This window comes from Diabrotica undecimpunctata, chromosome 4, assembly GCF_040954645.1.
Source record: "Diabrotica undecimpunctata isolate CICGRU chromosome 4, icDiaUnde3, whole genome shotgun sequence".
NCBI classification, from domain to species: Eukaryota; Metazoa; Arthropoda; class Insecta; order Coleoptera; family Chrysomelidae; genus Diabrotica; species Diabrotica undecimpunctata.
Window position 1 is genome coordinate 162,862,993 of NC_092806.1, and position 25,301 is coordinate 162,888,293.

Below are 25,301 nucleotides of genomic sequence, written 5' to 3' on the forward strand. Positions count from 1 at the left end.
AAATGGATACAAACGGATTAACATCAGAACGGATCAGAATTATGTCAGAATTATAAATTATGTTTTTAATTTGTTAATTTCCATAGATTCTAATAAAGATAGCTTAAGGCCTTTATTTTGAATGGGAAGAATTTGAAATTCGTCATTAAAAGAATGATTATGGTCTAGACTGTGAGTGCGTACGTAGAATCTGTTTTTCCTTTATTGAAAGCCATTTCATGTTCTGCTATACGTTTGATAAAAGTTCTACCAGTTTGACCTATGTAAGTTTTTGGACAGTCGCCACATTTAAGTTTGTATACACCGCTGTGTAATTGCTTTTTCTTTTGGTTCTTGTTGTTCTATTATATTTGCCCAAGTTTTAGCTGGTGTTATTCCTTTCTAACAGATATATCTATATTTAGATATAAAATATCATAAAATGACGTTTACCAAACGGATCAAATGAACTAAAACTGTAGAGGTGAAGTCGTATAAAACATTTTAAATTTACAATAAGAAAAGAGTGTCATTCATCGAGATAAAAAATATCCTACAACCAACAATGCCGAAACCTTCTAATGAAAAGAAAGAAGAAGAGCGTTGCTTTTTGTAGAGCAACGGATTTTATGTGTATGTTTTTATGCCATACCTACACTTTTATTTTGAATGAGTACATTGGATAATTAATATCCAGAACATTATTAAACCAATGATTGTTTTATAATGGGACAGTTTTTAATCAGGGTTTCAATTTGCCTTGCTTTATGGACTGTAAATTATATTTGACACGGAAATGTAATAAACATGCTCCCTTTGACATAAAACCTTTAATGGTGTACAGGCATAAAAGTTGAATTTACGTAGCAGATTGTACACTGAAAAAAGTTCGTCATTTGCATTATCAGATCTCGTAATTAACTATTTTGACTTATTTTAGAAGCTGTAGTTTTTTGTAACGCATAACTTAGAGAAACAAGGAGACAAAGAGAAACAAACAACAGAACAACTAGTTATACAAAAATTGAGATAACAAGATATCAAACAAAACCATAAGGCAGAAATAACAGAAACAAATACAAGCAGCGTAGACACCGAAAAATATTGGGAAGAAATCAAAACCAAAGTAATTAACGCAGTAAGAAAGATAATAGGCAAAAAAAAAACAAAAAACAAAGAGAGAATGGTTAAGTGTAAAGAGACTATACAAAAAAGAAATCAAAAACACAATTAATATATTATTATTACATAGTGATAAGGGCTCGAATCATTAAGACCCTTAAGCCCATTTACAAGAAAAATGAAATAATACATTACAAAATAATCAGTTGCGCAAATAAACTACAGACTGGTAGATTGTACACAATACTGTTCAGTTTACAAACAAATAATAATCTGGTTGGATTTTAAATGCATTTATAGATAGAGAGTTTATAATTTTCGTTGGGAGACTGTTCCATATACTAAAATGATACTAAAAATACGATTACACAGAAAATTTTGGCGCCTTATCGATGAAAAGGATCCTTTCTTTTAAACTTTAAACTATGTCCACGTAGTCTGGTGTGGTCATCTAAAATAAACAAGTAAAACAAACAATCCATACTCTAAAATTTGGAAGGTGATAATTAAGTCAGCACGAAGTCAACAAGCTTGAAAAATTTGTAATCCTGCTAAAGAAAGTCTTTGTTCGTAATTTGGCCTTCTTCGTAGGACATAAATTTTATACAAACAAATAGAACCTGAAAAGGTCTCATTCAGTTCTTTCCATCTGTCTCTGTCTTGTGCGACTTACATCCAGTTAGTGCTAACACGTTTCAGGTCGTCAGTTTATCTGGTTGGTGGGCGTGCTCTGCTCCTTAGTGCTTCTTGTCTTGGCCTTCACTCGACAATACGTTTTGTCCATCAATTGTCTGATAATCTGGTAATGTGTCCTGCCCAATTCCAATTTAGCTACGCGATTTTTTCGATGGTGTCTGTTGTTTTTGTTCTACGACGTATTTCTTCGTTTGGGATTTGGTCTCTCTGAGTCACGCGAATCTTATTCACTACTTTTTTCGTGAGTGTTAATGTTTCCGCTACATAAGTGAGTACAGATAACACATATTTATCAAAGATTTTCCTTTTGAGGCATATGGGTAGGTCCGATTTAAATACCATAGTTTAATTTATCAAACGCTGCCCAGGCCAATCCTATGCGACGTGGGATCTCACATGGCTGGTTATATCTGCCCAACTGAATTTTATGTCCTAAGTACTTATACGATGCTATCTGCACAATATCCCTTCCATCAAGAGCAATATATCGATTTAGTACCAGATTAGTCATTATTTGCGTCTTATTCATATTAATCTTTAGTTTGACCTCCAAGGAAGCGTGATATAATTTTTCAAATATTATTATTGCATCATCATATTACTATAAGGACCATGTCATTTGCAAATCTCAAATGACTGAGCTTCTCTCCATTTATGTTGATACTATGCTCGTTCAGATCTACCTTCTTACATGTTTGTTCTAAAGGCATCGTGAATAACTTTGGAGAGACGGTGTCTTCTTTTTGTACTCCTCGCTGAATACAGAATTTATTTATTTCTTGTTCGGGTAGTCTTACGCTAGTTGTGACATTCTGGTAGATATATTTTATTATTGTTATTGTTGTCATTAGTTTTGTTAATCATTCACCAAATAATTGGATATAAAAGATTTTCTAAATTTTCAAAATTAAAAAACGCAGTCGCTTTCGTATTTAGGTTCATAAATATAATATAAAACCTGAAAAAATTGAGGGTAATTTTACACGTAAAGTGATCATGATAGCACTCATAATTTAATTATTAAAACTATTCAGAAACAATATTTGCAAAAGATATAGCACGCTTATTAGAAAAAGATCTCGTTATAGACAAGAAATTGCTCCCTCTTAATCCTTTTTTAGACTCCTCTGGAATTGTACGTGTTGGAGGACGCTTACAAAATGCAAATATGGATTTTACTAATAAATTCATCATAACTAATAAATGATCATGTTGTTTCTTTGCTCATTAAAAAGGAACACTGTAGACACAGTGGTTCTCAAAATGTGTTAGGCAATTTACTCCTACGATATTTAAGTGCGTTCAAATATGTTAAAAGCATTATCAAAAAATGCATTACATGTTATAGATTCAACGCACAAGCCGCTTCACAACCTATGTCTCCATTCCCATTGGATAAAGTTAGAATTTCACTCGTTTTTACACCGTAGGTGTAGATTTTACAGGTCCTCTGTTTATTAGGGCCTCTAAGTGGGCCTACGCAAGGCCCGAACACTTGTTATTTTGAAATTTTTGTTTGCAAGCCTACAAAAGCCATTCATTTAGAGTTAGTTAGGGAGTTATCCTTTAACGGTTTTTTGGCAACGTTTAAACGATTTATTTCTCGCCGAGGCAATCCACACACTATATATAATGACAACGGTACCAATTTTATTAGTGCCAATAATTCACTTAAGGAATTAAGTATAAAATGATAATTAGTAAAAGGCAATAATTATAAATTTACTAATATGATAACATTATAATTTTGTTCTTTTATATATTTGTTTTTTAAATGTCGATGTGGGAGAACGAAAAAGTTCAAAAACTCTTACGATACCGTATCCCTCTGCTCTTAAATTTTTAATAAAAATCATCTACGACGTGCCGGTGTATATAAAACACGTTAGTTTAACAGTTTTTTCTTGGTAAAATTTACCATTTTCATAAAAGCGTTTTCTCTTTTAAAGGTTTTTTTTATACAACTGTTCACAACGTAGAAGAGGAATTATTAAATTCTTGAAAGTTATTCCTGTCGGTTCAGTAAAGTGGATAGTAGGGTCGCTAGCTTTGACATAATTCTTCACATTCTCCAATTCTGAGAAATTCCATACCCTTTCATACGCAATAACTTTTACTAATTCAGTGGCACACGGTTTGGGACAATCAGCAAAAGTATTTATGTGGATTCATTTATAAAAGATGTTTTGTTTAATCATACATAATACATCTACAATAGTATAATCTTAAAATATATTGTTAATAACATTAAATAGAATATTTCATTCATAGACCAGGGTGAGTCTGTAAAAAACGACTAAATTTTAGTATACAGTACGAGCGCGTTAATACGAACGAAATCGGGGAAATGGGTTGTTCGGATGATCGCATCGTTGGGATTACCTATGACTTTTTTATCGGGAGAAGAAAAACTGCAAAAACACAATGGAAATTACTGAAAATGCTTTATGTATATTAATGAAATATTATATTATACAGATATATATATATATATATATATATATATATATATATATATATATACACAATATATTTAATAAATACATATTATTATCTATATATTATGTAATTTTTTTCTGGACGCCAGTCTCTTATACGCATCAGCATCATGATCTACTCGCTGCTGTTGAGGTTGTCTTCTGCCCAACGGCTTCTAGCCGTCTTCAGGGCTTTAACAGCTTCAACAGCAGAAGTTTTTGAAGAAGGTGGTTCATCATCGACATCCTCCTCTTCCGTTTCTTCATTTTGAAGGACCCTTACAATTTCTTCATCCTTGAGCATTTCTTGGGTGTCAATTTCTTTGTCACAGCCACCTGATGCTCCTTCTCGAACCTCAGATTCAGTAATTATTCTCGTGTTATCTTGAGCCAGATGAGCGGCAAGGAGGCTTAAAATAATGTCTTTTTCGTTGGATAAAGAGTCATCAACAGCCACTAAGTTTGGGCTCAAGTTGAATCAAAAGTTGTGAAATGAATGACCAACAGTTTGCCAAATTTAAAATGACGTCCTTGAGATTAACTTTCTTTATAGCTACTACCAGATCCGTTCTACTTTGTTTATCAGCAAGAATGTTAAAGAGTAAAGCTTTTCGATAACGCAGTTTTGTGTTCTGGATGACATTCTGGTCCATTGGTTGAATCATAGCTGTCGTGTTGGGTGGTAAGAACATGGCAAACATTGTACAATCTTCACTACAAAGTTCATCAGAGGATGGATGACCAGGGCAGTTGTCCAGCAGCAATACTGCCTCCTGAGGTAGGATCACACGTGCGAGATGACGACGAACATCAGGGATGAATTCAGTTTTGAACCAATCCAAGAACAGATCTCTTGTCACTCTCATGCACTTTGTTGCCCTCGATAGCATACGGGTAGATCAACAGACTTGAATGCACGAGACTTGTTAGCCGTCCCCACAACAAGCAAACGATGTTTGTGAGTCCCTTAAGCATTTGCAGGCGTATAGGTGATTCTTTCTTTCATAAATTTTTGACCAGCCGCGTTCTTTTCTTGAGATAACACCATGTGTGGTCTAGTAACATGCACCAAAAAACCCACTTTTATCTGCATTGGACATTTGCTCAGGTGTCAAATTGTTTTTAATCACAAGTTCTTCAAATGCAGTTTGGAAGGGTTCGATGCCGTCGGCATTATTCTTACCAGTAATTTTGAGATATCTTACTCCATGACATCGTTTGAAGTTGTCCAACCAACCCTTTCATGCGCTAAAAGCTTAGTGATTTGGTGACATTTCACGATAGAAATGACGGGCTGTTTCACAGAACATTTTACTACTAATCGAAAAATGCTTTCTCCGCTGTTGTAAGAACCACATGGATAACGCACTTTCCACCTTCGGATATTCGGGCGGGTTTGATGGTTTTCCTCTTCCCTAGACCACTTTCCGTTTCGTTGACGAACTTTTCGATCTATTCTTTGTTCTTCTTAATGCCCGTAATGGTAGATTTGCCAATACTGAACTGTTTTAAAATGAAATGTAATGAAACGGTAGCTAGTTCCCTACTATATCCACTCGAGAATTTTGGTCTTTTGTTCGATAGCCAAAGTCATCGTGAAACGAAAGCACTAACAGAACTAAATAATATGTAGGTGACCAACGAAATTAATGTTCCCGACCTATTTAAGAGGGAGGATAAGTAAATTATTATTACTGAAGTTATCATCTAACTATTTCTTATTTTGAGTTTCCAATAAGTTCTATGAAGGCAAACAGTTTTGTTAATAACGAAAATATCAAGTGAAACTTATTGTGGTTTCAAAATTATGCTGTATTTGTGGAGAAATTTAAGTACATAATTTATAAGGTGGTTTATTTCCAGAAATTGCGAAAAAGTAATGGACTCCCCACTCCCCATGTAGGCTGTGTTAGCTGTAGCGTGTTATTGGTATAATAAACGAGAGGGAAAAAAGTAGTATGCCGATTACTTACCAATCATATTAACGATTGCTGTTTTTGTTTCTTAAAGAGTCCAGGTTAGTCCAAAGATTGATATCCCAATTTGGCTTCAGCTATAAGATCAGTTCTTCACAATGCCAGACTTACCAGCATCGGCTGAACTGCTGAGCTGGATAATAATTAATACACATCAAAAAACACCATCGCACGTCACTGTACTTTTTTTTCTCTAAAGAAAATCAAACCTTAAGCGCAGTTCAAAAGTTTCCGTCGGTGCGTGACAATAATATATTGTCAACATTTTTCACTGTAACTCTAAGTATCACTTAATACGAGTCGTAAAAACACCAATTTACTATAAAATGTGAAGGTTGTGCTTTTTATTTTTCTGAATAATTCATAACATAATGTGCGACATAGAAACGACACCATTTAAAATCCTTAGGAAACGGTTAAATCATTAATTAACTATTACAGTACTTCTAAAGTAAAAAGTAGGCCATATAAATCATTTGTGTTTCCCTTCTTATTTGCAATTTATTGATAACGTAAACTGTTTTCATTTGAATAATAACTTGTGACAAACCTCGTGACACTCTGTATATACAATCAAATAATCCTCTTCTGGTGCACAAAGCTACCGAGATTACTGGTCTAATTAAAAGGATTTGTGTGCAGACAAGAACGGCATGTCGCATAATAAAGAAAATCTACCAAAGTGTGAGATAAGCCGATTCTTTTTAAAAACACAATGCGAAATTATACAAAAAATGATAATCTAGTTCAGTATAATGTTGGTGAGGCTTATATTAAAAGCGCGGAGGAGGTCGTATATGGTTATAGAAAAAATTAAATGTGGCTTAAAATGAAAAATTATTCAAAACGTACGATTTTTATGTAACCATTGTTTTCTTTGCAAGCAGATTAATATACTGAATATTATAATATTCACGTGTATGCCCTAATATTCTTGTGTCTAGTATATTTTAACGTTCTATATCATTACCTGCAACTTTATCTTGGATATAAATATCTTCTGCATCTTAAATAAATTATTGAAACATTGTGATATAGAAACAATTTAGTAATAAGGTATCAGTAAAACGTGAAAATTAATGTTGTATTAAGCGTTGAAGATATCCTCATCAAAAAGACGTCAAATTACACAGGCATATCTCAACGGTCGGTATTACATGTTCTGAAAGACAAAAAGTACAAAATTTCGTTGCATCCAGAATTCAGCGAAGATGATCCCGATCACGTTTGAAGTTTTATGATATTTTGCAGGATTTATGTCACAGTAACCCACGTTTTATTAAAAAAAATATGATTTCTGATGAGGCTTCATTTTGCCTCAATGGTTCAGTCAATAGTCAAAATTGCAAGTACCGGAGTAAGGATAATCCTCACTGGATTCATAAGATCATACTCATCACCATCAGAAATTTAAGCAGGAATACTGGTCCTTATTTTTGTGGAGCAAATCTTACAGGGAAAGGTTATGTGCAATTTATGCAAACAAAAGTTATACTAATAACTAATATGTTTCCAAATGTCAACAATCCTAACTTCACTTCCCAGATGATAGTATCTGGTTACAACAAGATGCTGCACCCCCGCATTATGCACGTGATATTCGCTATATTAAACCAGTGTTATCCTAGGAGGTGGATTGGTAGACGAGGACTAATAGAGTGGCCACCAAGATCTCCAGATCTCACAACTTTTGATTTTTTCTATGGAATTATTTAACATCAAAGGTTTATGTAGATAAACGGCAAAATCTACAGGAGTTGCAAAACCGAATTAGAGACAAAATAAACTCCGGACATTACTCCGGAAATTATTCGTAATGTTACACTTATTTGAAGAAGACAATGGTAGATGACTGATCTACTTAAAATAAAAACCTGGTCCGACTCTAATTTACTTTTTTTTAACGTGGATAAGACAGTAGCATTATCTTATATAGGAGCTCTTCAACTCTTGCTTCTTAATTACAGCCAGATCAGTATCGTTGATTCTGTAAAATTTCTTGGCATTTTTATAGACAGCAACCTTAAATGGCCCCTTCGTTTCAATTTATTAAGTAAGAAAGTAGCCTCAGCCTGCTATGCAATAAGATCTGTTTCGAAGGAAATCAATTTAGCATCATATTTTTCTTTGTTCGAGTCTCATCTTCGATATGGCCTTTCTTTTTGGGGTTCTAGTACAGCTGCCCAATATGATGTTATTTTTAAATTGCAAAAAGGAGCCATACAGTATCTTTTCATACATACATGTTTTTACAGCAAGAGCTAATCATGACTACTCCACCAGAAATTCAACCTATGAGTATTTCCCGATCCCGTCCACTGAGTTAGTAAAGAAATCTATATTATGTTCGGCAAAAAAAGTATACAACCATCTCCCTTTGCAACTACTTTCCGTAAATTGACAAAAGCCTATCTATCTGAAAGATCATATTATTTAGTGGAAGAGTTTCTTAACGAATAACTAAGAAATCACAGTACATTTAGATACAAGTAACTAAAGTATTTTTATATATATTTGGGTATCCCATGCAGCAACTTAAACTTATTAGTTTGTAAGGTTTTATTATGCAATTTGCAATTTAGTTAAATTTTGCAATGGATTGTATATTTTATTATGTTTTATTTTGTGATTTTGACGATTTATGTAATTTTAGTAAATTTTAAATTGTTATTATTATTTTTCTGACTTTTTGTAAGCTTTGTCCATAAAATTGTACAATTTTCAGTGACAATACATCATATTTCAATCTATGACATTTATAGCATTAAATTTAGCTCAAAAGTATTATGTAATAATTAATTTATTATTACAGTTCGTTTATTAAAAGATTATTCTCTGATTAAATTAAAATACTTTATATTTTTCTGTATAAGCATTAGTCAGTTATGTATGATACTACTAGATACATTAATAAAAGACATTTCAAATGAAATATTACAAGACCCACATTTCAATTAAAAAAAAATGAACGGTGAATGAACGGTGAAGAAAAAATGTCAAAACTGGTGACATTTTCATTTCCGCACATTATTAAAACAATTGGCAGTTAAAATTAAAAATCGACCTATTTCAGGATTTTTGTCTAAAATAAATTGTTTCCAAAATAATGAATTTGTTTCATGATTTAGCCGCGCTTTGGATGTATCAATATCGATGTTTTAGGCGACGTTTTTTTGCTGATTAGGAGCTATTAGATTTGAGAAAAACTGGTCGCCACAACAGGTCAGGATATCTTGGATCAAGTGAAAAAGGTTATAGGCGATAGCAAAGAGAGCGTCCGAAATTGTGAGTCGGTTTGTATGATTGTTCACATCGAAGGATTTACAAAGCTATTTAAAATCTTTTTAGGAAGAAAAATTTAAAATTCCACTGTATAATCCACCAAGAATATATTCTCGGTGATTGAGCCTGCATCGTAGTTTCTCAATAGAAGACATGCTGGAGCTATCAATCGATGACGATTTCGAAAACTTTTTCAGGAAGAAACGGAAAAGGAATGCGATATCCTCCTTTACTGTAGTATTCAATGGTTGTCCAAAGGGAATGTATAGGCAAAATTTTTGAATTTGAGAATGTGTTTTGCGATTAAAAAAAAAACAAGGAATTGCCAAATAAATGCTCCTTGTGAAAAAATGAAGACTATGGAATTTACCTTTCGTTATAGATATAATGGGGTATATATTAAATTAAGGATTACAAGGAAAATCTTGTATTTTTACAACCTTAGCCGAAAGATTTATTAAGAACTTACTTATTTCAAATTCATGAACTAAATACAGTACACAACACAGCTATTCGTCTATGTCTTGGAGCATTCCGTTCTAGTCCGGCGGAAAGTCTTTACTGTGAAGCTAATGAACCTCCTCTATGGCTTAGGCGAGAAAACCTTCTTCTCTCCTAAGCTGCTGCAATTTCTTCCAATCCGTCCAAGTGCAGTATATCATTTAATTACATCATCACACCATCCCCATAACAACCCTTCATCTAACTTAATTATAAATCCTATTCCTAGTCTTCTACAACCGTTACTAAAAGATATAAATTTGTCTGAAACCAGAACTCTACCATTTTCCAATAATCTCTATTGGACCAACATACTCCCACATCATGATATTTCCCTTACCAAGTTTAACAAGAAAAATACCAGTATTAGTACATTAAGAATTCTCTTTCTAGAACTTATAAACAAAAATAAATATAACATAGTTCTTTACACTGACGCGTCAAAGACTGAAAGTGGTGTTGGATATTCTGTAACCACTGTACAACAGCCTATCGAACTATCTAAAATTTCTCCTTGGTGTAGCATCCACACTGGTGAACTACTAGATATCTCACATGCTTTCAAATATGCCCAACAATATCCAAATACACACATAGCCATATGCTCTGATTCACTTTCCTCTATACACTCCATTAATGCTATATCCACCAACCATCCTATCGTCCAAGATATTCATGACACATATCAGCTGCTTATAAACCAACATACAATCACTTTGATATGGGTACCCTCCCATGTTGGTATTAGTGGTAACGAAAAAGCTGATTGCCTTGCCAAAAAAGCCGCATATACAATATACAAATTTGCAACGATCTCAAAGCTAGAATGAAGAAGCTGAATCTATCCACCTGGCAGATTTACTGGAATAATGTTACTTCAGCGCTGCATGAAATTGCGTATTGCGTATAGGACATACCCGTCTAACTCATCGCTACTTGATGACATCATCTCCACAACCAAAATGTCAGAACTGCAATACGACTCTCCGAATGAGGCATATACTTATCGAATGCCCTTTTTATGCCAAAATAAGCCAACAGCTCGATATCAGCACTAACTTCAAAGAGGTCCTAAACAGCACAGACCAAATCAACAAGGTTATCAAATTCCTCGAGAAAAGTCAACGGCTCAACAGAATATAAATGTTATATTATAAGTTTTTATTATTTTCTCTTTATGTTAAATGTTAACTACAATATTTTGTAATTAATATGATATTACCATGTAAATCGTAACTCGTGCTAATGACCATAGATGTCACTTGCACGTTAATTTAAATAAAAAAAAAAAATTCAGACTTCAAAGCTCATTTAGTGGGAGACTTCTTCTTCAGGGCTTCCGAGGTCCAAGTCTTCCGAGCCCCCAGAAACTACTACACTGATCAATAACCAATGCATTACTGGCATTTAAACGGACATCAACAACCAATAACGAAGAAAGAATCTCTAGTTTTTGGTGCGAAAAATGACAAAATTAAAATAAATATTACATTAAAGATTAAATTCATATATTATATAAATACTTGAACTCAAATAATACATAGTGATATGTAAAATACTCCGATTGATGTTCATATTGTTCATTAAAAAAATGAATACATTGAACAGATGTTACCCTTGTTTAGGTATGTATATTAACTACCCAACCATAACAACGTTGTACAAAATAATTCACGATCCAATTCCAATAACCAACTGCTGTAAACTGAGGTTTACAATGCATTTTAAAACGCGTCGATGTGTTTCGTACGCTTACAATGTTATTGCGGGATTAAATGACATCGGGATATGGCGGTTTTAACTATATGTTATAAACTATTTTATATGTGAGTTTACTTCGATTGCAAAGGGATAAAAATAAAAAAAAAACACAAGAGAATCTTTATTGTACAAACTGTCGACTGAAGTTTATTAAAAGAACCTTGATATCTACAACTTTATATTATAGTGGTAAAAAAATATATCAATATTATTAAAACTTGGTCTTAGTTTGATAATTTATCCACTTTCACTGATTAATATTTTGCAATTTAAAATTTCGATTAAAATTTTACAAAATTTTTTTTTTGATAGGAAACCTATAAATACCGCGAGTGTGTGTAACAGCAATATTGACAAGACTTTATAAACTTGATTTGGCTATTATCTGTATCACCCTTTACTACCTCTCCTAAATATTTTGAACCAGTCCTATTTAATACAGTTTTCATACTTTTAAATTATAATAATAACTTCACATACATACACCCCTTTTTGTACAGCCAGGCATTTGATAAATCTTAGCATGAAGTTTTGCTTTTCAAAATAAAAATGAACGAGAGTCTTTTATTGAATCGGAAACATCAAAATCTTACCCTATACGATCTGGAGTCCCTCAAGGTAGTGCTCTGGGTCCTACATTACTATTGATATTTACGAACGACATACCAACAAATGAAAATGTAACGACTACAATATTCGCAGATGACACTGCTATGCTAGTCACAGATAATAATCCTACAACAGCTACCGAATCTCTTGAAAGCCCTATTAGGGACATTGAAAAGTGGACAAAGAAATGGCACATAAAGGTCAATAAATCCAAATCATAACATAACATATTTACAATATGTTGCAAAATATTACCTGAATAACAAAGCAATTTCACAAGGTGAAGGCGTTAAACACCTTGGAATGCACCTTCATTGATATCCCATTTTTTAATGTAGTCTTCTTAACATATTTTTCATTTTTTGATTAGAGTGATTGCTTGTCTATATAGAAAATGGGTATATATAAAAATAAATTTTTAAAATAAATATTGTAAATATTATCTAGGTAAAACACTAAAACCTTTACCGCATTTCTAAATCAAACTCACGATTTTTAGTTATTATGCTTTTAAGCTACTATACAAATATTTAATGATGCTCTTTTTTAATACTGAATATATGAATTTTTTTTGTAGAGTAAAACTTTATCTTTAACTCAATATTTTCGCCGCTGTATTTTTTCAGATTGATCAAATATTTTTCGAGTAATGTAACACGTCGTTCAACTGCAGATACTCAACCTACAAGTGGAAGGAAAAAGGTTCTTCTAATGTCCTCGTCCTCTATTTTACGTGCTTGTGTGGTTTGTGTGTTTATCGAACTTTTCGTGTGAAACAAAAATGCTTTCGTAATTTATTTCGCTTTCTGTAATTTTAACAAGTTTCCGAAGTTTTTGTGTGTTATGTATAAATGTAAATATAAAAAATTACAGGGTGACAGCTAGATACAAAAAACAGAACTACTTCTTAATAGGTGTAATGTTTTTAACTGTTCCTTAAATTCCAATAAATAAATTACATTACGTTTAATAGGTATATTCTGATTTTCATTGTTACTATAATATCGACTAAAAATTTTCCTTCTTATTGAGAATTTTGATCAGTTATTGGCTAAGAATTATTGGTTAACCTCCACATTAACGTATTGAAAAAGCTTTTTTTGGTAACTTATTGCAATGTTTTCTATGTTTCGGGCATTAGTATTAATTTCCATCGTTTCTAAAATTTTGTGAATTATATATTTATTGAAGATAAAATAGGCGAAATGTGTTTTTTCAATGGTGATGATTTTATTATATATACAAAACTGTTATATATCACACTAACTTGACAGTGACCTTACAATAATACGAATACAAAGTTAAAATTCCTATTAATACTAAATTTCATCATTTCCCTAATTAAAAGGTTTTTCACATCTACATCAGCCTCATCTTGCAAAGGATCTGGAATCATATTTTCGTTAGAGATTTGATCATTATATCTGCAACTTGTTCTTCATGGAAATTTTTTGTAAGTTTAACTTAATATGTTTCGTTCTAAGTTGTCCAGTTAATAAAATTCATAACAAATATGAAAAATGTTCTAAAAGTGGAGCCCACTGTGTCCTGTTTGCAGCTGAAGAACAAAGTAAACACAACACAACAATAGTAAATTGGATTTTATATTTAGAAACTGTTGGTTTTTCTGTAAAAAAATCAACCATTGGGATATGTTGTAGAACTTGTTCGCCGTCTAGAATGAGCAAATAAATTTAAAGACTTTCAGGTCGTCATCGGGTTCTGCAAAACTAAGGGTATTATACTGATTTCTCTTCTGCCTAAATCTACACATCGGTTGCAACCACTAGATGTTGCTATTTTTCGCCTTCTTAAACTTTCCAGTTATACCAAATAATACCAAAAAACTAAAAGAGAAGGGACAAATGTATTAGGGATACCGTTACCAAGAATACAATAATAAATGATTTCAGAACTTTTGGACTGTTTGCATATGATCAGAATGGCTTTGACTACACCAAACTACTTACTTAAGTTGAATCAAAATTGCAATAAGAAATAGCAAGTGTTTTAAAGAAGAGTTCATTTTTAATTAAAACAGAAAAGAGAATTGACAGACCACTTCTAGAATAATTTTATACTATTCTATTCATGGAGAAGAGGTAAAAACGAAACACTAGACATTTAATATGAAAATAATACTACCCATGATGTTACTCTAGAAGCAAATATGCCAAAATATAATGAGATTTTAAATAGAAATAGAAATATATAGTTCTATTTGGAACCAAGGACAAATCATGCTAGCACAATCTGATGGTACTTTAGTACAGCAAGCAGAATGTGACAGCTCCATTGTTTCGGAAGATACTCTGTTTCCATTTAGTAACTGAACAAGTGACCCTCTTTTATCAATGATTGAACTTCTATTTTTAGAGCAGTATAATACCTCACCAGAAGAAAAAACTATTGGGGATGAAGTTTCAGAAAAGAAAAAAAAAGTAACCGAAGACGCCCTTGGAAAATATTCCTCCTCTTCTTAAAAATATCGCAACTCCTTTCAAAAAAGCTTTATTGTGGCCTGAAAAAATAAATAAATAAAACAAATAAAATGGTAGTGAAAAAATTACTCCTACAGTTGGCACATCGGATGATTTTTAAAATAATATTATTAGGGTTATTTTTAAATAAATAACTACTTTCTTAAATAAGTAGTCACCTGAATAGGTCGCTGATAGGACTAAACTGTCCGGTAATTAAGTAATTGTGGTTGGTAATAGCGAAAAGATCGGCCGGTAATAAGTGAGTGTTTTTTAAGCTGGTCGGTGAAGGGAGCATTATAATAAATATTGTACATAATTATTAAAACATTTATAAGGAATTAAAGTGCAATTATATTATTTTTTCTAGATTACTAGCTGAATCAAATAGACCAAAAGTTATCTTTAAAAATCATAGAAAGACAAAAAAAAAATGTATTCGTCTTATTATTAAATCTGCTTGTAAACAAAACCTTAAGTGATCGATAAAAGATACAGTTACCTTATTACATCATAAGCGTACGTTCAATCTTATTTTTTCTATTAACTAGTAAAATAATACGCTTGTTAAGTATATTGTTTTGTATTTCCCTACACAATACTAATGATACGTTCCTACATTCTCATTAAAACTAGCGGAAACATGTGCAGTTAATAGGGCTCAAAAGTGGTGTACATTACGGTTCTGAGAAACGGAACTAAAGCTGCCATAAATATACACAAATAGACAGGCTAAAGCAGATCCTTCGAAGGATCTCTGAAAATTCTCAAAGCACAAAACAAAAGGCATATGAGAATGAATGGAGTGTTGACTGGAGCGAGGTTTAGCGAGAAAAGGGCCCTATTGTGTGTAGCAGAATGCAAAACAGCTTGTTTCAAATCGATTTCGAGGACAATATCCAAGCGGTTTAACAGGTTATCAACAGGAGTGTTATACGTGGAGTGCCTTTATGAACGAGTATGTTAAATATCAAAATTTATTAAAGTATAAATTAAAACTTAAACATGTGTTAACTTAATTACGAGAATCTTTTTATAGACACGTGGGTTTATACAGAGATGGCTCGGATTGTTTAGTAGTCTAAAATAATATGACTTTATAGATCGATATATTGATAGGTGTATAAAACCATCATCAATATTTACATAATTAACTGAAATATTTATAAAAAGGTAAAAAAAAGAACAAGACTTCCAATTGCTTTTATTGTAATTCATCATTTCAAATATTTTAATCACATTCGTGCGTGAACAGTTACCGTGCCTACACGTGTCTTGTTAAAGTTTCGTACAATCAATCATTTTAGTAGACAATATTAACTATTTAAAAAATGAATTATATGTAGTTACAGTTATAAGGGAATTGTGAAAGATTAGTGCATCCATACGGAAGTGGATAATGGGGGAAACCCCCGTCACTCCCAGATCCTTCAGACAATTTAGATCTTGGAAATCAGATAAGTGGTTCAAATCATTTAAATTTAATTATATATTCTCCTTCATTAAATCAGCATACTAAGGATTTAAAAAATAAAAAACATAATATTGTATCAAAGGAAAAGATAGTTGAGTCTAGTTCTAATTCAGAATTAAGTTTTTCCGTTTATCATGACACAATTACCTGCTCATCAGACGAATTTACGTTAAAATGTTTTTCGTCTAATGGAAACCATTTTACAAACAATTTTAATGTATGCCCAGAATACAACAGAAAAGAACAAATCAAACAAATGATGTCCCAGTCAAATTGTTTCTTCAAGGATGCCAGTAGTAGTATACTTAAAAAAAGTTATGCAGATATTGTATCCAAGCATTAACCTTTAAATGCAGTCGATAATAAAACAGTTAATTCTAATTTAGAACAAAGTTCATCATTAGATTCAGTTAATATTCAATTACCGTCTACATCGTCCAAGTCCTTTTCACAAAAAATATCCTACCAATCCAATACGCGATCCATTTCTCAACGATCAAACTTACATTCATATTCTCAAGCACAATTACACAATTTGACAAAATAAGTAAAAGATCTTATCCTTTATCTCCCTATCCTAAAGTTGTCAGCGCACAATTCCATTAAAATTTTAAACGTCATTTTTCAAATAGTTTTATCAACCAAAAATATATTAATTTTTTGGAACCTTAAATCGGCAAATTCAAATAGAAAAAATATACAATATTTGTTAAATAATCAAAACATTATTATGGCTTGCTTGTCAGAAACTAGATTTACATAATAATAAATATAATAATCTTCCAGGTTACAATATTGTGAGGGATGACCGTTTAAACCGCAGTGGCGGTGGAACGGCCATCATTATTAAATCAAAACTTTTGTATACGGAATTAAAGATCTCTGTTCTCCTACCTACTTGTAATCAATCATTCCATTATTTTAAAATCTCCCCCTGCATACAACATTTACTACTATTACACAAATATATATGGCATCCAAAATTAATAAATTACTATCTTGTAAAAAATATAATATAAAAAAGACAAACTGGGATCTACATTATATGAAGTCTCAAGAACAATTTAGTAAAACAGAAGTTGGTGATTAAAGTTCTTTTATAAGAATACTGGAAAACAGAGATAACCTTTCTACACCTAAATTTAAATCAAATCGGTGTTCAAATAAAAATAAACAATGGTGTAATAAAAAATGTCAATATTTAGTACAGAAGTGAAAAAACAGTTTGCATAAATCTATGAACAATCCCACACTAGATAATTTTTCAGAGTATAAAAGAACTGATGCTATATCAAAAACAAATAATAAAAGATAGTTGGGAAAATTATTGTAAATGTCTCAATAGATCGCTACCCTCTAAAGAATACATATATGGAAAAGGTAATTAACTTTAAAAATCAAAAATATTCTAATCAAAATCAATCAGATCATGATGAATGGCGTGCTGAATTTCACATCCATTTGTATCTCCTGATCCAACCTTTCTTAATTGTGTAGATATAATAGAACATGATATTAGTAGTCATTATCTCACAAATCAGTTTTCACTTCAAGAACGAGACATGGCATTTAAAAAATCTGCCAATACCGCTCCAGTTTTTGATAATATACATTATTTTTATGTTGTTTAATATTCCTATATCAGAAAACCTTTTGCTTTTAAATCTGCGATTTGGTTAAATAAAGTTGATATACCTTTGCAATGGAAAAACTACATTTTAGTTCCCATATTTATGCCAGGTAACCCAAGAATCAAGCATCGTCATATATGGCCATTTTTTAGCATCATGTGTTTTAAAAACATACAAAAGAATGATCACAATAACGACTAGAATTTTTTTTTGGAATCTAATAAACTGATTCATAGTTCTCAATTCGGGTTTCGGAAAAAAAGTCGACATATATGAAAACCTGGCCAATATTGTTACTGATATTCTGATACATACTGATACTGATAATCAGTGCTAAAAAAAATTATTTGGAGTACATTGATTTATTGGCTTATTTAAATGCATTGGAAATTTGAAATATTGTTCCATATTGTTATTGAACCCCTATTCAATGTTAAACTACAGATTATCGAACAATCATATAACACGTTACAATTTCATGCGTTACATCTATAATAATTTTATCATTCAGTACATATCAAAAACATTAAAATAATATTATTTAAAAAATTACTTACAATCTAAACTTCTCGTTCCACTTGGGATTGAGGGTATGCGGTTTGACTGAAGTCGCTCGGATGAATTTCGCGGGCAGTGCACCGCCGATACTGTCCCTTTGTTCTCGGACCCTGCCATCTTTTCTTTTGAAGCTCAGCTTGAAGCTGTGGTGCTTCCGCAGCTTTTCGTTGCCGCTGCCACTCGTGCCGACTCCCTGATTCACCGATAGGGGATTATCGTTGCTTAAGCCGCAGCCGACGTCAGAAAGCGTCCGGCTGGAGGTTGACGGTTGGGGAGATGATGGAGCCGCTCTCGGTTGGATGCCCAACATGCAATACGGATCGCTGAATCCTAAAACAACAATTAATGTCGATTTTAATTTAAACTATAACTTACAATAGATTGTGTACACATTGTTCTTCAGATGGACAAAATTATATTATTCTACAATCGTTAAATTATACTGATTTAAAAAAGACAATAGATTAGTAGCTTTTACATGATTGTTGAGTATTAAAATATACACTAAAGAAGACAAAGTATTGTGTCGATTTAAATATTTAAAGATCACTTCTTAGAATTTCTTATTAAATGTATCTAAACAGGCAATGGTATTTAAAACAAAATAATAAACAAAGTCTTAGACCACTAACAAGGATTTGGACAGGCCACAACATTAAAAGTTCTAAAACTTTGGTTAAATTAAATTTTGTTAAAAATAAATATATTAATTGCATCAAAACTCGTATTCCAAAGATACAAAATAAAATTTATAATACTCTCATCTGTGGTCTTCCTCTTGTTCATAATCTTTGCAAGGTCTTCAGTGTTGTATTATGGCGTTCCAATGTTGGTCTTTTGTCTAGCATTTCAGTTTAACAATTTTTTTTTGAAATCCTCAACTTTTGTTTTTGATCTTACCCTGTCTTTCCTCTTTCTATCTAACAGTCGTCTACCTAACATTCCACTTTCCATTGTCCGTTCTAGTTTGCCTTAATTAGGATCCAGGTTTGATATCCATATGTTATGATAGGAAGCATCCACTTTGCACATCAAGTATTGAGGTATTTTGCAGTCTTAAGCAATCAACAGTTTTTCAAGTAAACTTCAAGACCAATATCGTATATGCACAAATTCACAACTTATAAAGAGAAACGGTGCTGTATGCAGAACCTAATAATGTAACTAAAATAAAAACTGAGTATCAGAGTGTATCCATAACCTCTTTTATTTTGCAGACTGGGTATATCCGGTTGGGTTGCTTCGTTTATCACTTAACTAAACCCTTGTCTATCGATCTGGCCTCTTTCTGCTGTTTCACGAGTTTCCACCATCCCCTCTGCAGATACTACCGTCGCACGACAAATCCTCGTGCTTAGCAAAATGTAATAAAAAAGAAATAAGTAAGTGTAAAAAGGACATTCACAGAACATTTATAAAATACAATAGATCATAAGATAAAACCCTACCTAGAAGAGCATAGATACCGTGATAGAAAAGAAGCCGGTATTTGCACTTAAAGTAAAAATTCTCATAAGCCACTTACGCTAAGACCTCATAAAATGACTATGAATATGAATGCTGCCTTGAATGCCTTAGTGATAAAATTGCGGACTTCAAACTGTAAAAGGTTAAGAATTCTTAGGATACGAGAATTTGACTGACATCATGTTCCGCGAGCTTCAACGATTGAAGGTGCCACGCAAAAAGTTTTCCCAGGATATCAAGTTTGCATGGTCTGAAGGAATGTTGTCTCAGTGTGTAGCGCTGTTTTATTTGCGGCAGCCATATCAGGACTTTCTCAGCTGATCGCAATATCTGCGACAATTACCCTGCTGGGCGACAAGGTCAGGTATTTTAAAAGTCTCATCCGTGTATCTTGTTTTTGGCTCTACCTCAAATATTAAGATCGCTCATGTGGTGGGTTTGACGGGATGATTCTAGTTGGCAGTAGATTTCCTCTTAACTAAATTACCTTGATATAATCTCTCCCCGACTAGTAGCGCTGTGGATTGCTAATCCAGGCAGAGCTTTTGAAGTGTAAAGAGCCCTGACAAAGACCGTTACCGCTATAATAGAGCTTTTAACTTCTGGCTCAACTCATGTGCCATATATTATGGTAGAGAGAGTAGCTGTAGCTTCAGTCGCTGAGCTAATCAATTTTGTTACTCTCCTTCACTCTCCTGATCATACTCAGAGCACTCTCTTTAGTGGGAGCATGTTTATATGCGTCGGCGTACCTACGGTTGAGGGACAGAATTTTCGCGCGGCTATCCATATGGTCCTGTCAATACCCTTCAGCGTTTTCATAGTAATTGTGGGGCTCTGGAGCTTGTTGGCTAGTGAAGTTGGTCAAATCAATTGGTGTGCATGCCTAAATCAATAGCAATAAAAAAGCTTAAACAGAAAGCCCACGAATAAAATGGATAGATGATGTAGATAAACACCCAACAGCAAGAATGGTTTCAACGATGATAAAAATTGGAATAGTTTAATATGCTAGCGCCAGCCTCTATAAGAGACATAGTGCCAAAATGTTAAGAAAAATTGTTTTAAATTTTTTTAAATGTTTTAAATTTAAAAATTTTTAGTTAACAATCTCCTGGCTCAGTTAAACCAGATCCTTTCTCTAATATGGCAAATCTGAAGATAATTTATTCATGGTATCAGCTCTATACCTCATTTTAAATGTTTATTTATTTAAATCCATTGGTATTTCTTCTTTACTTGAAACTAATTGTTAAGTGGAACAATACTTAAGAAACAAATCACACATTGTTAAAATTATGGAAATGTAATATTAATTTAATTATAGGAATAAAACCATTAACCACTATTGTGTAGTTAATTACCTACTCAAATTAAAGCATTTTACAGGTAAATAAACCAGAAATAATTTGCGCTTTGTACTATAAACGAACCATAAAATCGTCGCATTAAAACCAAATTTACTGGACTATAATCCTACGTATAGGACCGTCACATAAAGATCTAGGAGAGGATCTTGGCACAGAAGATAGAGTCGACAAAACTATAAAACTGTAATTGTTTTCGTTCAGACGAATTCACAAAGACGACTATGACGACAGCAATATCAATTTTCGGGTTTACTGGGATTGCCGTCTCGAACCTTTATTTTCTATTTATAGAACACTTTGAGGACGATGTGAGTATTAAATGATTGGATTGTCAACTATGAAAACGAACGGTTCGTTCATACACCAACAAACATAAAGGTAAGGTTCGTGGAATCAAGACCAGCGAAACGTTTGTTACGTTGGAACATAAAAACTACTAATTCGTTTCACAAGTTAATCTTACGTGTATTAAATTCTAAGATTAAACGAAGCAGAAAATAAAAAAAAACAATTGATTAAAAATTTGAAAAAATTGAAACCTGTAAGATCTCTAAATGCGAGAATAAATAAAAAATGAGTATTAAGTAGATAAGAGGCTTTAAAATTAGATATAGGCTACTAAACTATGAATAAAATATTAAACAGGAACATCTTGGCTATCAAATATTTGGTTTATTAAATTTGGTATTTGGTATATAAAACTCGTTTATTAAATTCTTCAATGTTGTTAAGAAAAACTTTTTCAGCTGATAACATTCCCAATGCACTTAGGCTTTCTTTTTTCATCGAGTTGCGTAAAAAAGTTTTTATCATCTTCAACAAAGAGAAGCATCTTTCAAATTCGGATGTTAACATAGGCATAGTCACTAAAACTTTCAACAGCCTAACAGTTTACTGGAAAGTAGATATCATTTCTATTTCTCCATTTGAAAGTAATTATAAAAGATGAATAGCTTCAGAAATGGTTGTCAGTTCTTCTCTTTCATATAGTACCTGCAGTTTTGTTTAAAACGTTTTCTTTCTACAAATGGATATACGTCAACAGTATCAGAGAGCAATTTGTCTGGAAAGTCCTTTTGATAATGCGGTAGCTACCAGATATCCTGTAAAACTAAATCGAGCCCTAATCTAATGTAAAATGGAATATCAAACGGTCTTTATGGATAAAGTCGTAAAGAGCATTATTAAAGGAAGAAGATAAGAAGGAATAATAAAATGAGTGGATAGTAAATATAAAAAAGATTAAAACGATCACATCAGTAGAATGGTGGATACAAGGGTTGTTAAAATAGCAAGGCATACATCACCAAGTAATAGAAGAAGTATCAGTAGACCGCTCAAGAGATGCAGTGACAATCTTCCATAGTGGCAACAAGTCACCAATCATCAACATTGCTTGTATAAAGAAAAAAAAATATAGATCCAGGCGAATATAATATTTAGAAGATTTGACAAAAAAGAATAAAAAAAAAATAAACAGGCGCCTCTCTCTACTATATTTGCGCATCCAGCAAAAATGTAACTCCGTTGAATTGAATTACTTATTCTGATATTCGGAATAGCACAGATGACCTACTGATAATACTAACACACAAGGGTAAATTTTAAAAAATATTAGAATAGCGAATAAAGTTTTCCTAAAATAATAGCTTTAACTTACTTTAAAATATTAATTTTTTTAATAATTTCCGGAATTAACATAAATTCTTGTCTTACGAGGCAGAAAAAGCTTAATCAAAATTTATCTTAACTTCTCAATAAGGCACACTCTACTTTTACTTTGAGAGTTATCACAAAAAGGTATCGATGGCATTAAAAAAGTTGATTAATTTGATAAAAAAAATTTCTTATAAACGAAGAATTTTTGAACGGTATTTCATTTCATTAATTATAAGCCGATGATGCTAAAGTGATATTAAAAAAAAAGGAATATTTCATCAATCGTAAAATCTTTTTTAACTCTTTAGCTCTTTTAAACAACGGCCTATCCTTTTAATTCTAACTTGGCCGGAAAATCTTCTTCGAGAATCTTCAGATTAAAATACAATTATCATACATTTTCTGTTACAATTTATAGTTAACGTTATATAGATACATATAGGCAGAGGTTTTACTATCTTTTCGATTAAATTACATGTACTTTTAGTATCTACAAGAACAGGAGCAATTTTTGTGTTAGGAAATGCATTTAATCGTGTTATTAGCTGTTTGGGTTATTTTGTTATTTTTGTTATGTCAGATATGAAGATCTGCTATTGCATGACGCTATTCGTGATGACTGCATCTTGTGCTGCTAGTTCCGTGACGCTTGCTTCAGCAGTTCACTATAGAGAAAAAATTAAAATACAATGCCAGTGTAGAAGCTTAGCTTCAAAAATATTTCACAAACACGTTAATAAAGCAGATTTTACCTTTTATCATATAGCTATATGAAATTGCTTTGTTTACGATGTTTAGAATGCATTGCAATATCAATATAAATTGGATGTAATTCCGTGGTGTACGTATTGCACATAAATTTCAAATAATCTCATAACGAAAACAAGTTCTAAAACTAAATTTAAAATAATATTATGTAGAGATAAGAGACCCCGTCAAATTGGTACGAATTATCTCAGCGGAATGTGTAGCGAAAACTAAGATTAATTTTTCTCCCTCAAGTATTATTCCACTTAAAAATGTATAACTAGTTTCAAGAACTACAATAATTTCATATTATATACACGTATATGGAGATAAGAGGAAAGTATGGCGGACAAAATAGACCCATATAATATTAAACAATATGTTAACGATCATATACCAAAGAGCAAATGAGCGTCATAACCTCAATCTAAGACTTATTAAGTTGCTGTTAGTTCCTGTTATTTTTGATATTAAAAATGGTTAATATTTCAGTCTATCTATGAAAAACTCATTGATTTTAGGTAAAAATCTTTTATAGCTATTTGAAAATTCTAAAAGGTATATAATGGGTAGCTTATGATTAATCCGTGAATAGGTACAGCTGATTTTTTAGAATGGAACTTCAAATTTAAGCGCGTTGGAAAAATATGCAATATCTCGCCTTCTATAGCACGCAGAACGTTTATTTTTTTATACTAGAACAGCTCGAGAAAATAATAAGAACTGGTCTAGTTTCTTCTTCTTTTTATAGTGCCTTTCCGTTTTGGATGTTGGCGACTATCATGGTAATCTGTATTTTGCAAACTTCTTCTTCTACGGCACTACAGCCCAAAATGAGCCTTGGCCTCCTTTATTTTTTGCCTCCACCCTTGTCTGTCTGTGGCTGCTCTTCTCCATACACGGACTCCTAAAAGTGCTTGTGCGTCGCTGCTTACTGTGTCTTCCCAGCGCTTTCTTGGCTTTCCAACTGGTCTCTTTCCCTGTATTCTGGCGTTCAGTGCTCGTTTTGGTAGCCTATCCTCTCCCATTCGTATCACATGTCCGGCCCATTGCAATCTTTGTATTCTAATGAAGTCTGACAGGGGTGTTTCCTTATACAGTTGATAGAGCTGTATTTTGCAAACTGCAGCTCTGAAAAGATTTGTGGTTATTGTGTTAAACCACTTACGTAGATTTTTTAGTCAGAAAATTCTTCGCCTTCCTGGTCTTCGTTTTCCTTCTACTATTCCTTGAAAAATCAATTGCAACAACCCATTGACGAGACCGAGATATTAAATTTTGGCTCTTTTTATTGTGGTTAACAACTCTTTTTTTGCATTCTTAATAAAACGTCCTGGTTAGGAATGTGGTAGGATATTTTCAGTATTCTACGATAAAGCCACATTTCGAAAGCCTCAATTTTCTTATAGATAGCGTGTGTCAGACTCCACGACTCAACTCCGTACAACAGTATAGAAAAGATATCACATCGTAGTAACCTGAATTTTATGTATACTGATAAATCGTGGCATT

The 25,301-nt window shown here is 32.5% G+C and overlaps 1 protein-coding gene across 1 annotated transcript in view; it reads right to left on the reverse strand.

The window, feature by feature from the left end:
• Positions 1 to 25,301, reverse strand: part of unc-13-4A (BAI1 associated protein 3) — a 225,044-nt gene that overhangs the window by 85,427 nt on the left and 114,316 nt on the right. The window contains exon 6 of the mRNA XM_072530868.1: positions 18,546 to 18,876. Within this exon, the coding sequence (XP_072386969.1) occupies positions 18,546 to 18,876 (331 nt within the window). The remainder of the gene's footprint in view (positions 1 to 18,545; positions 18,877 to 25,301) is intronic.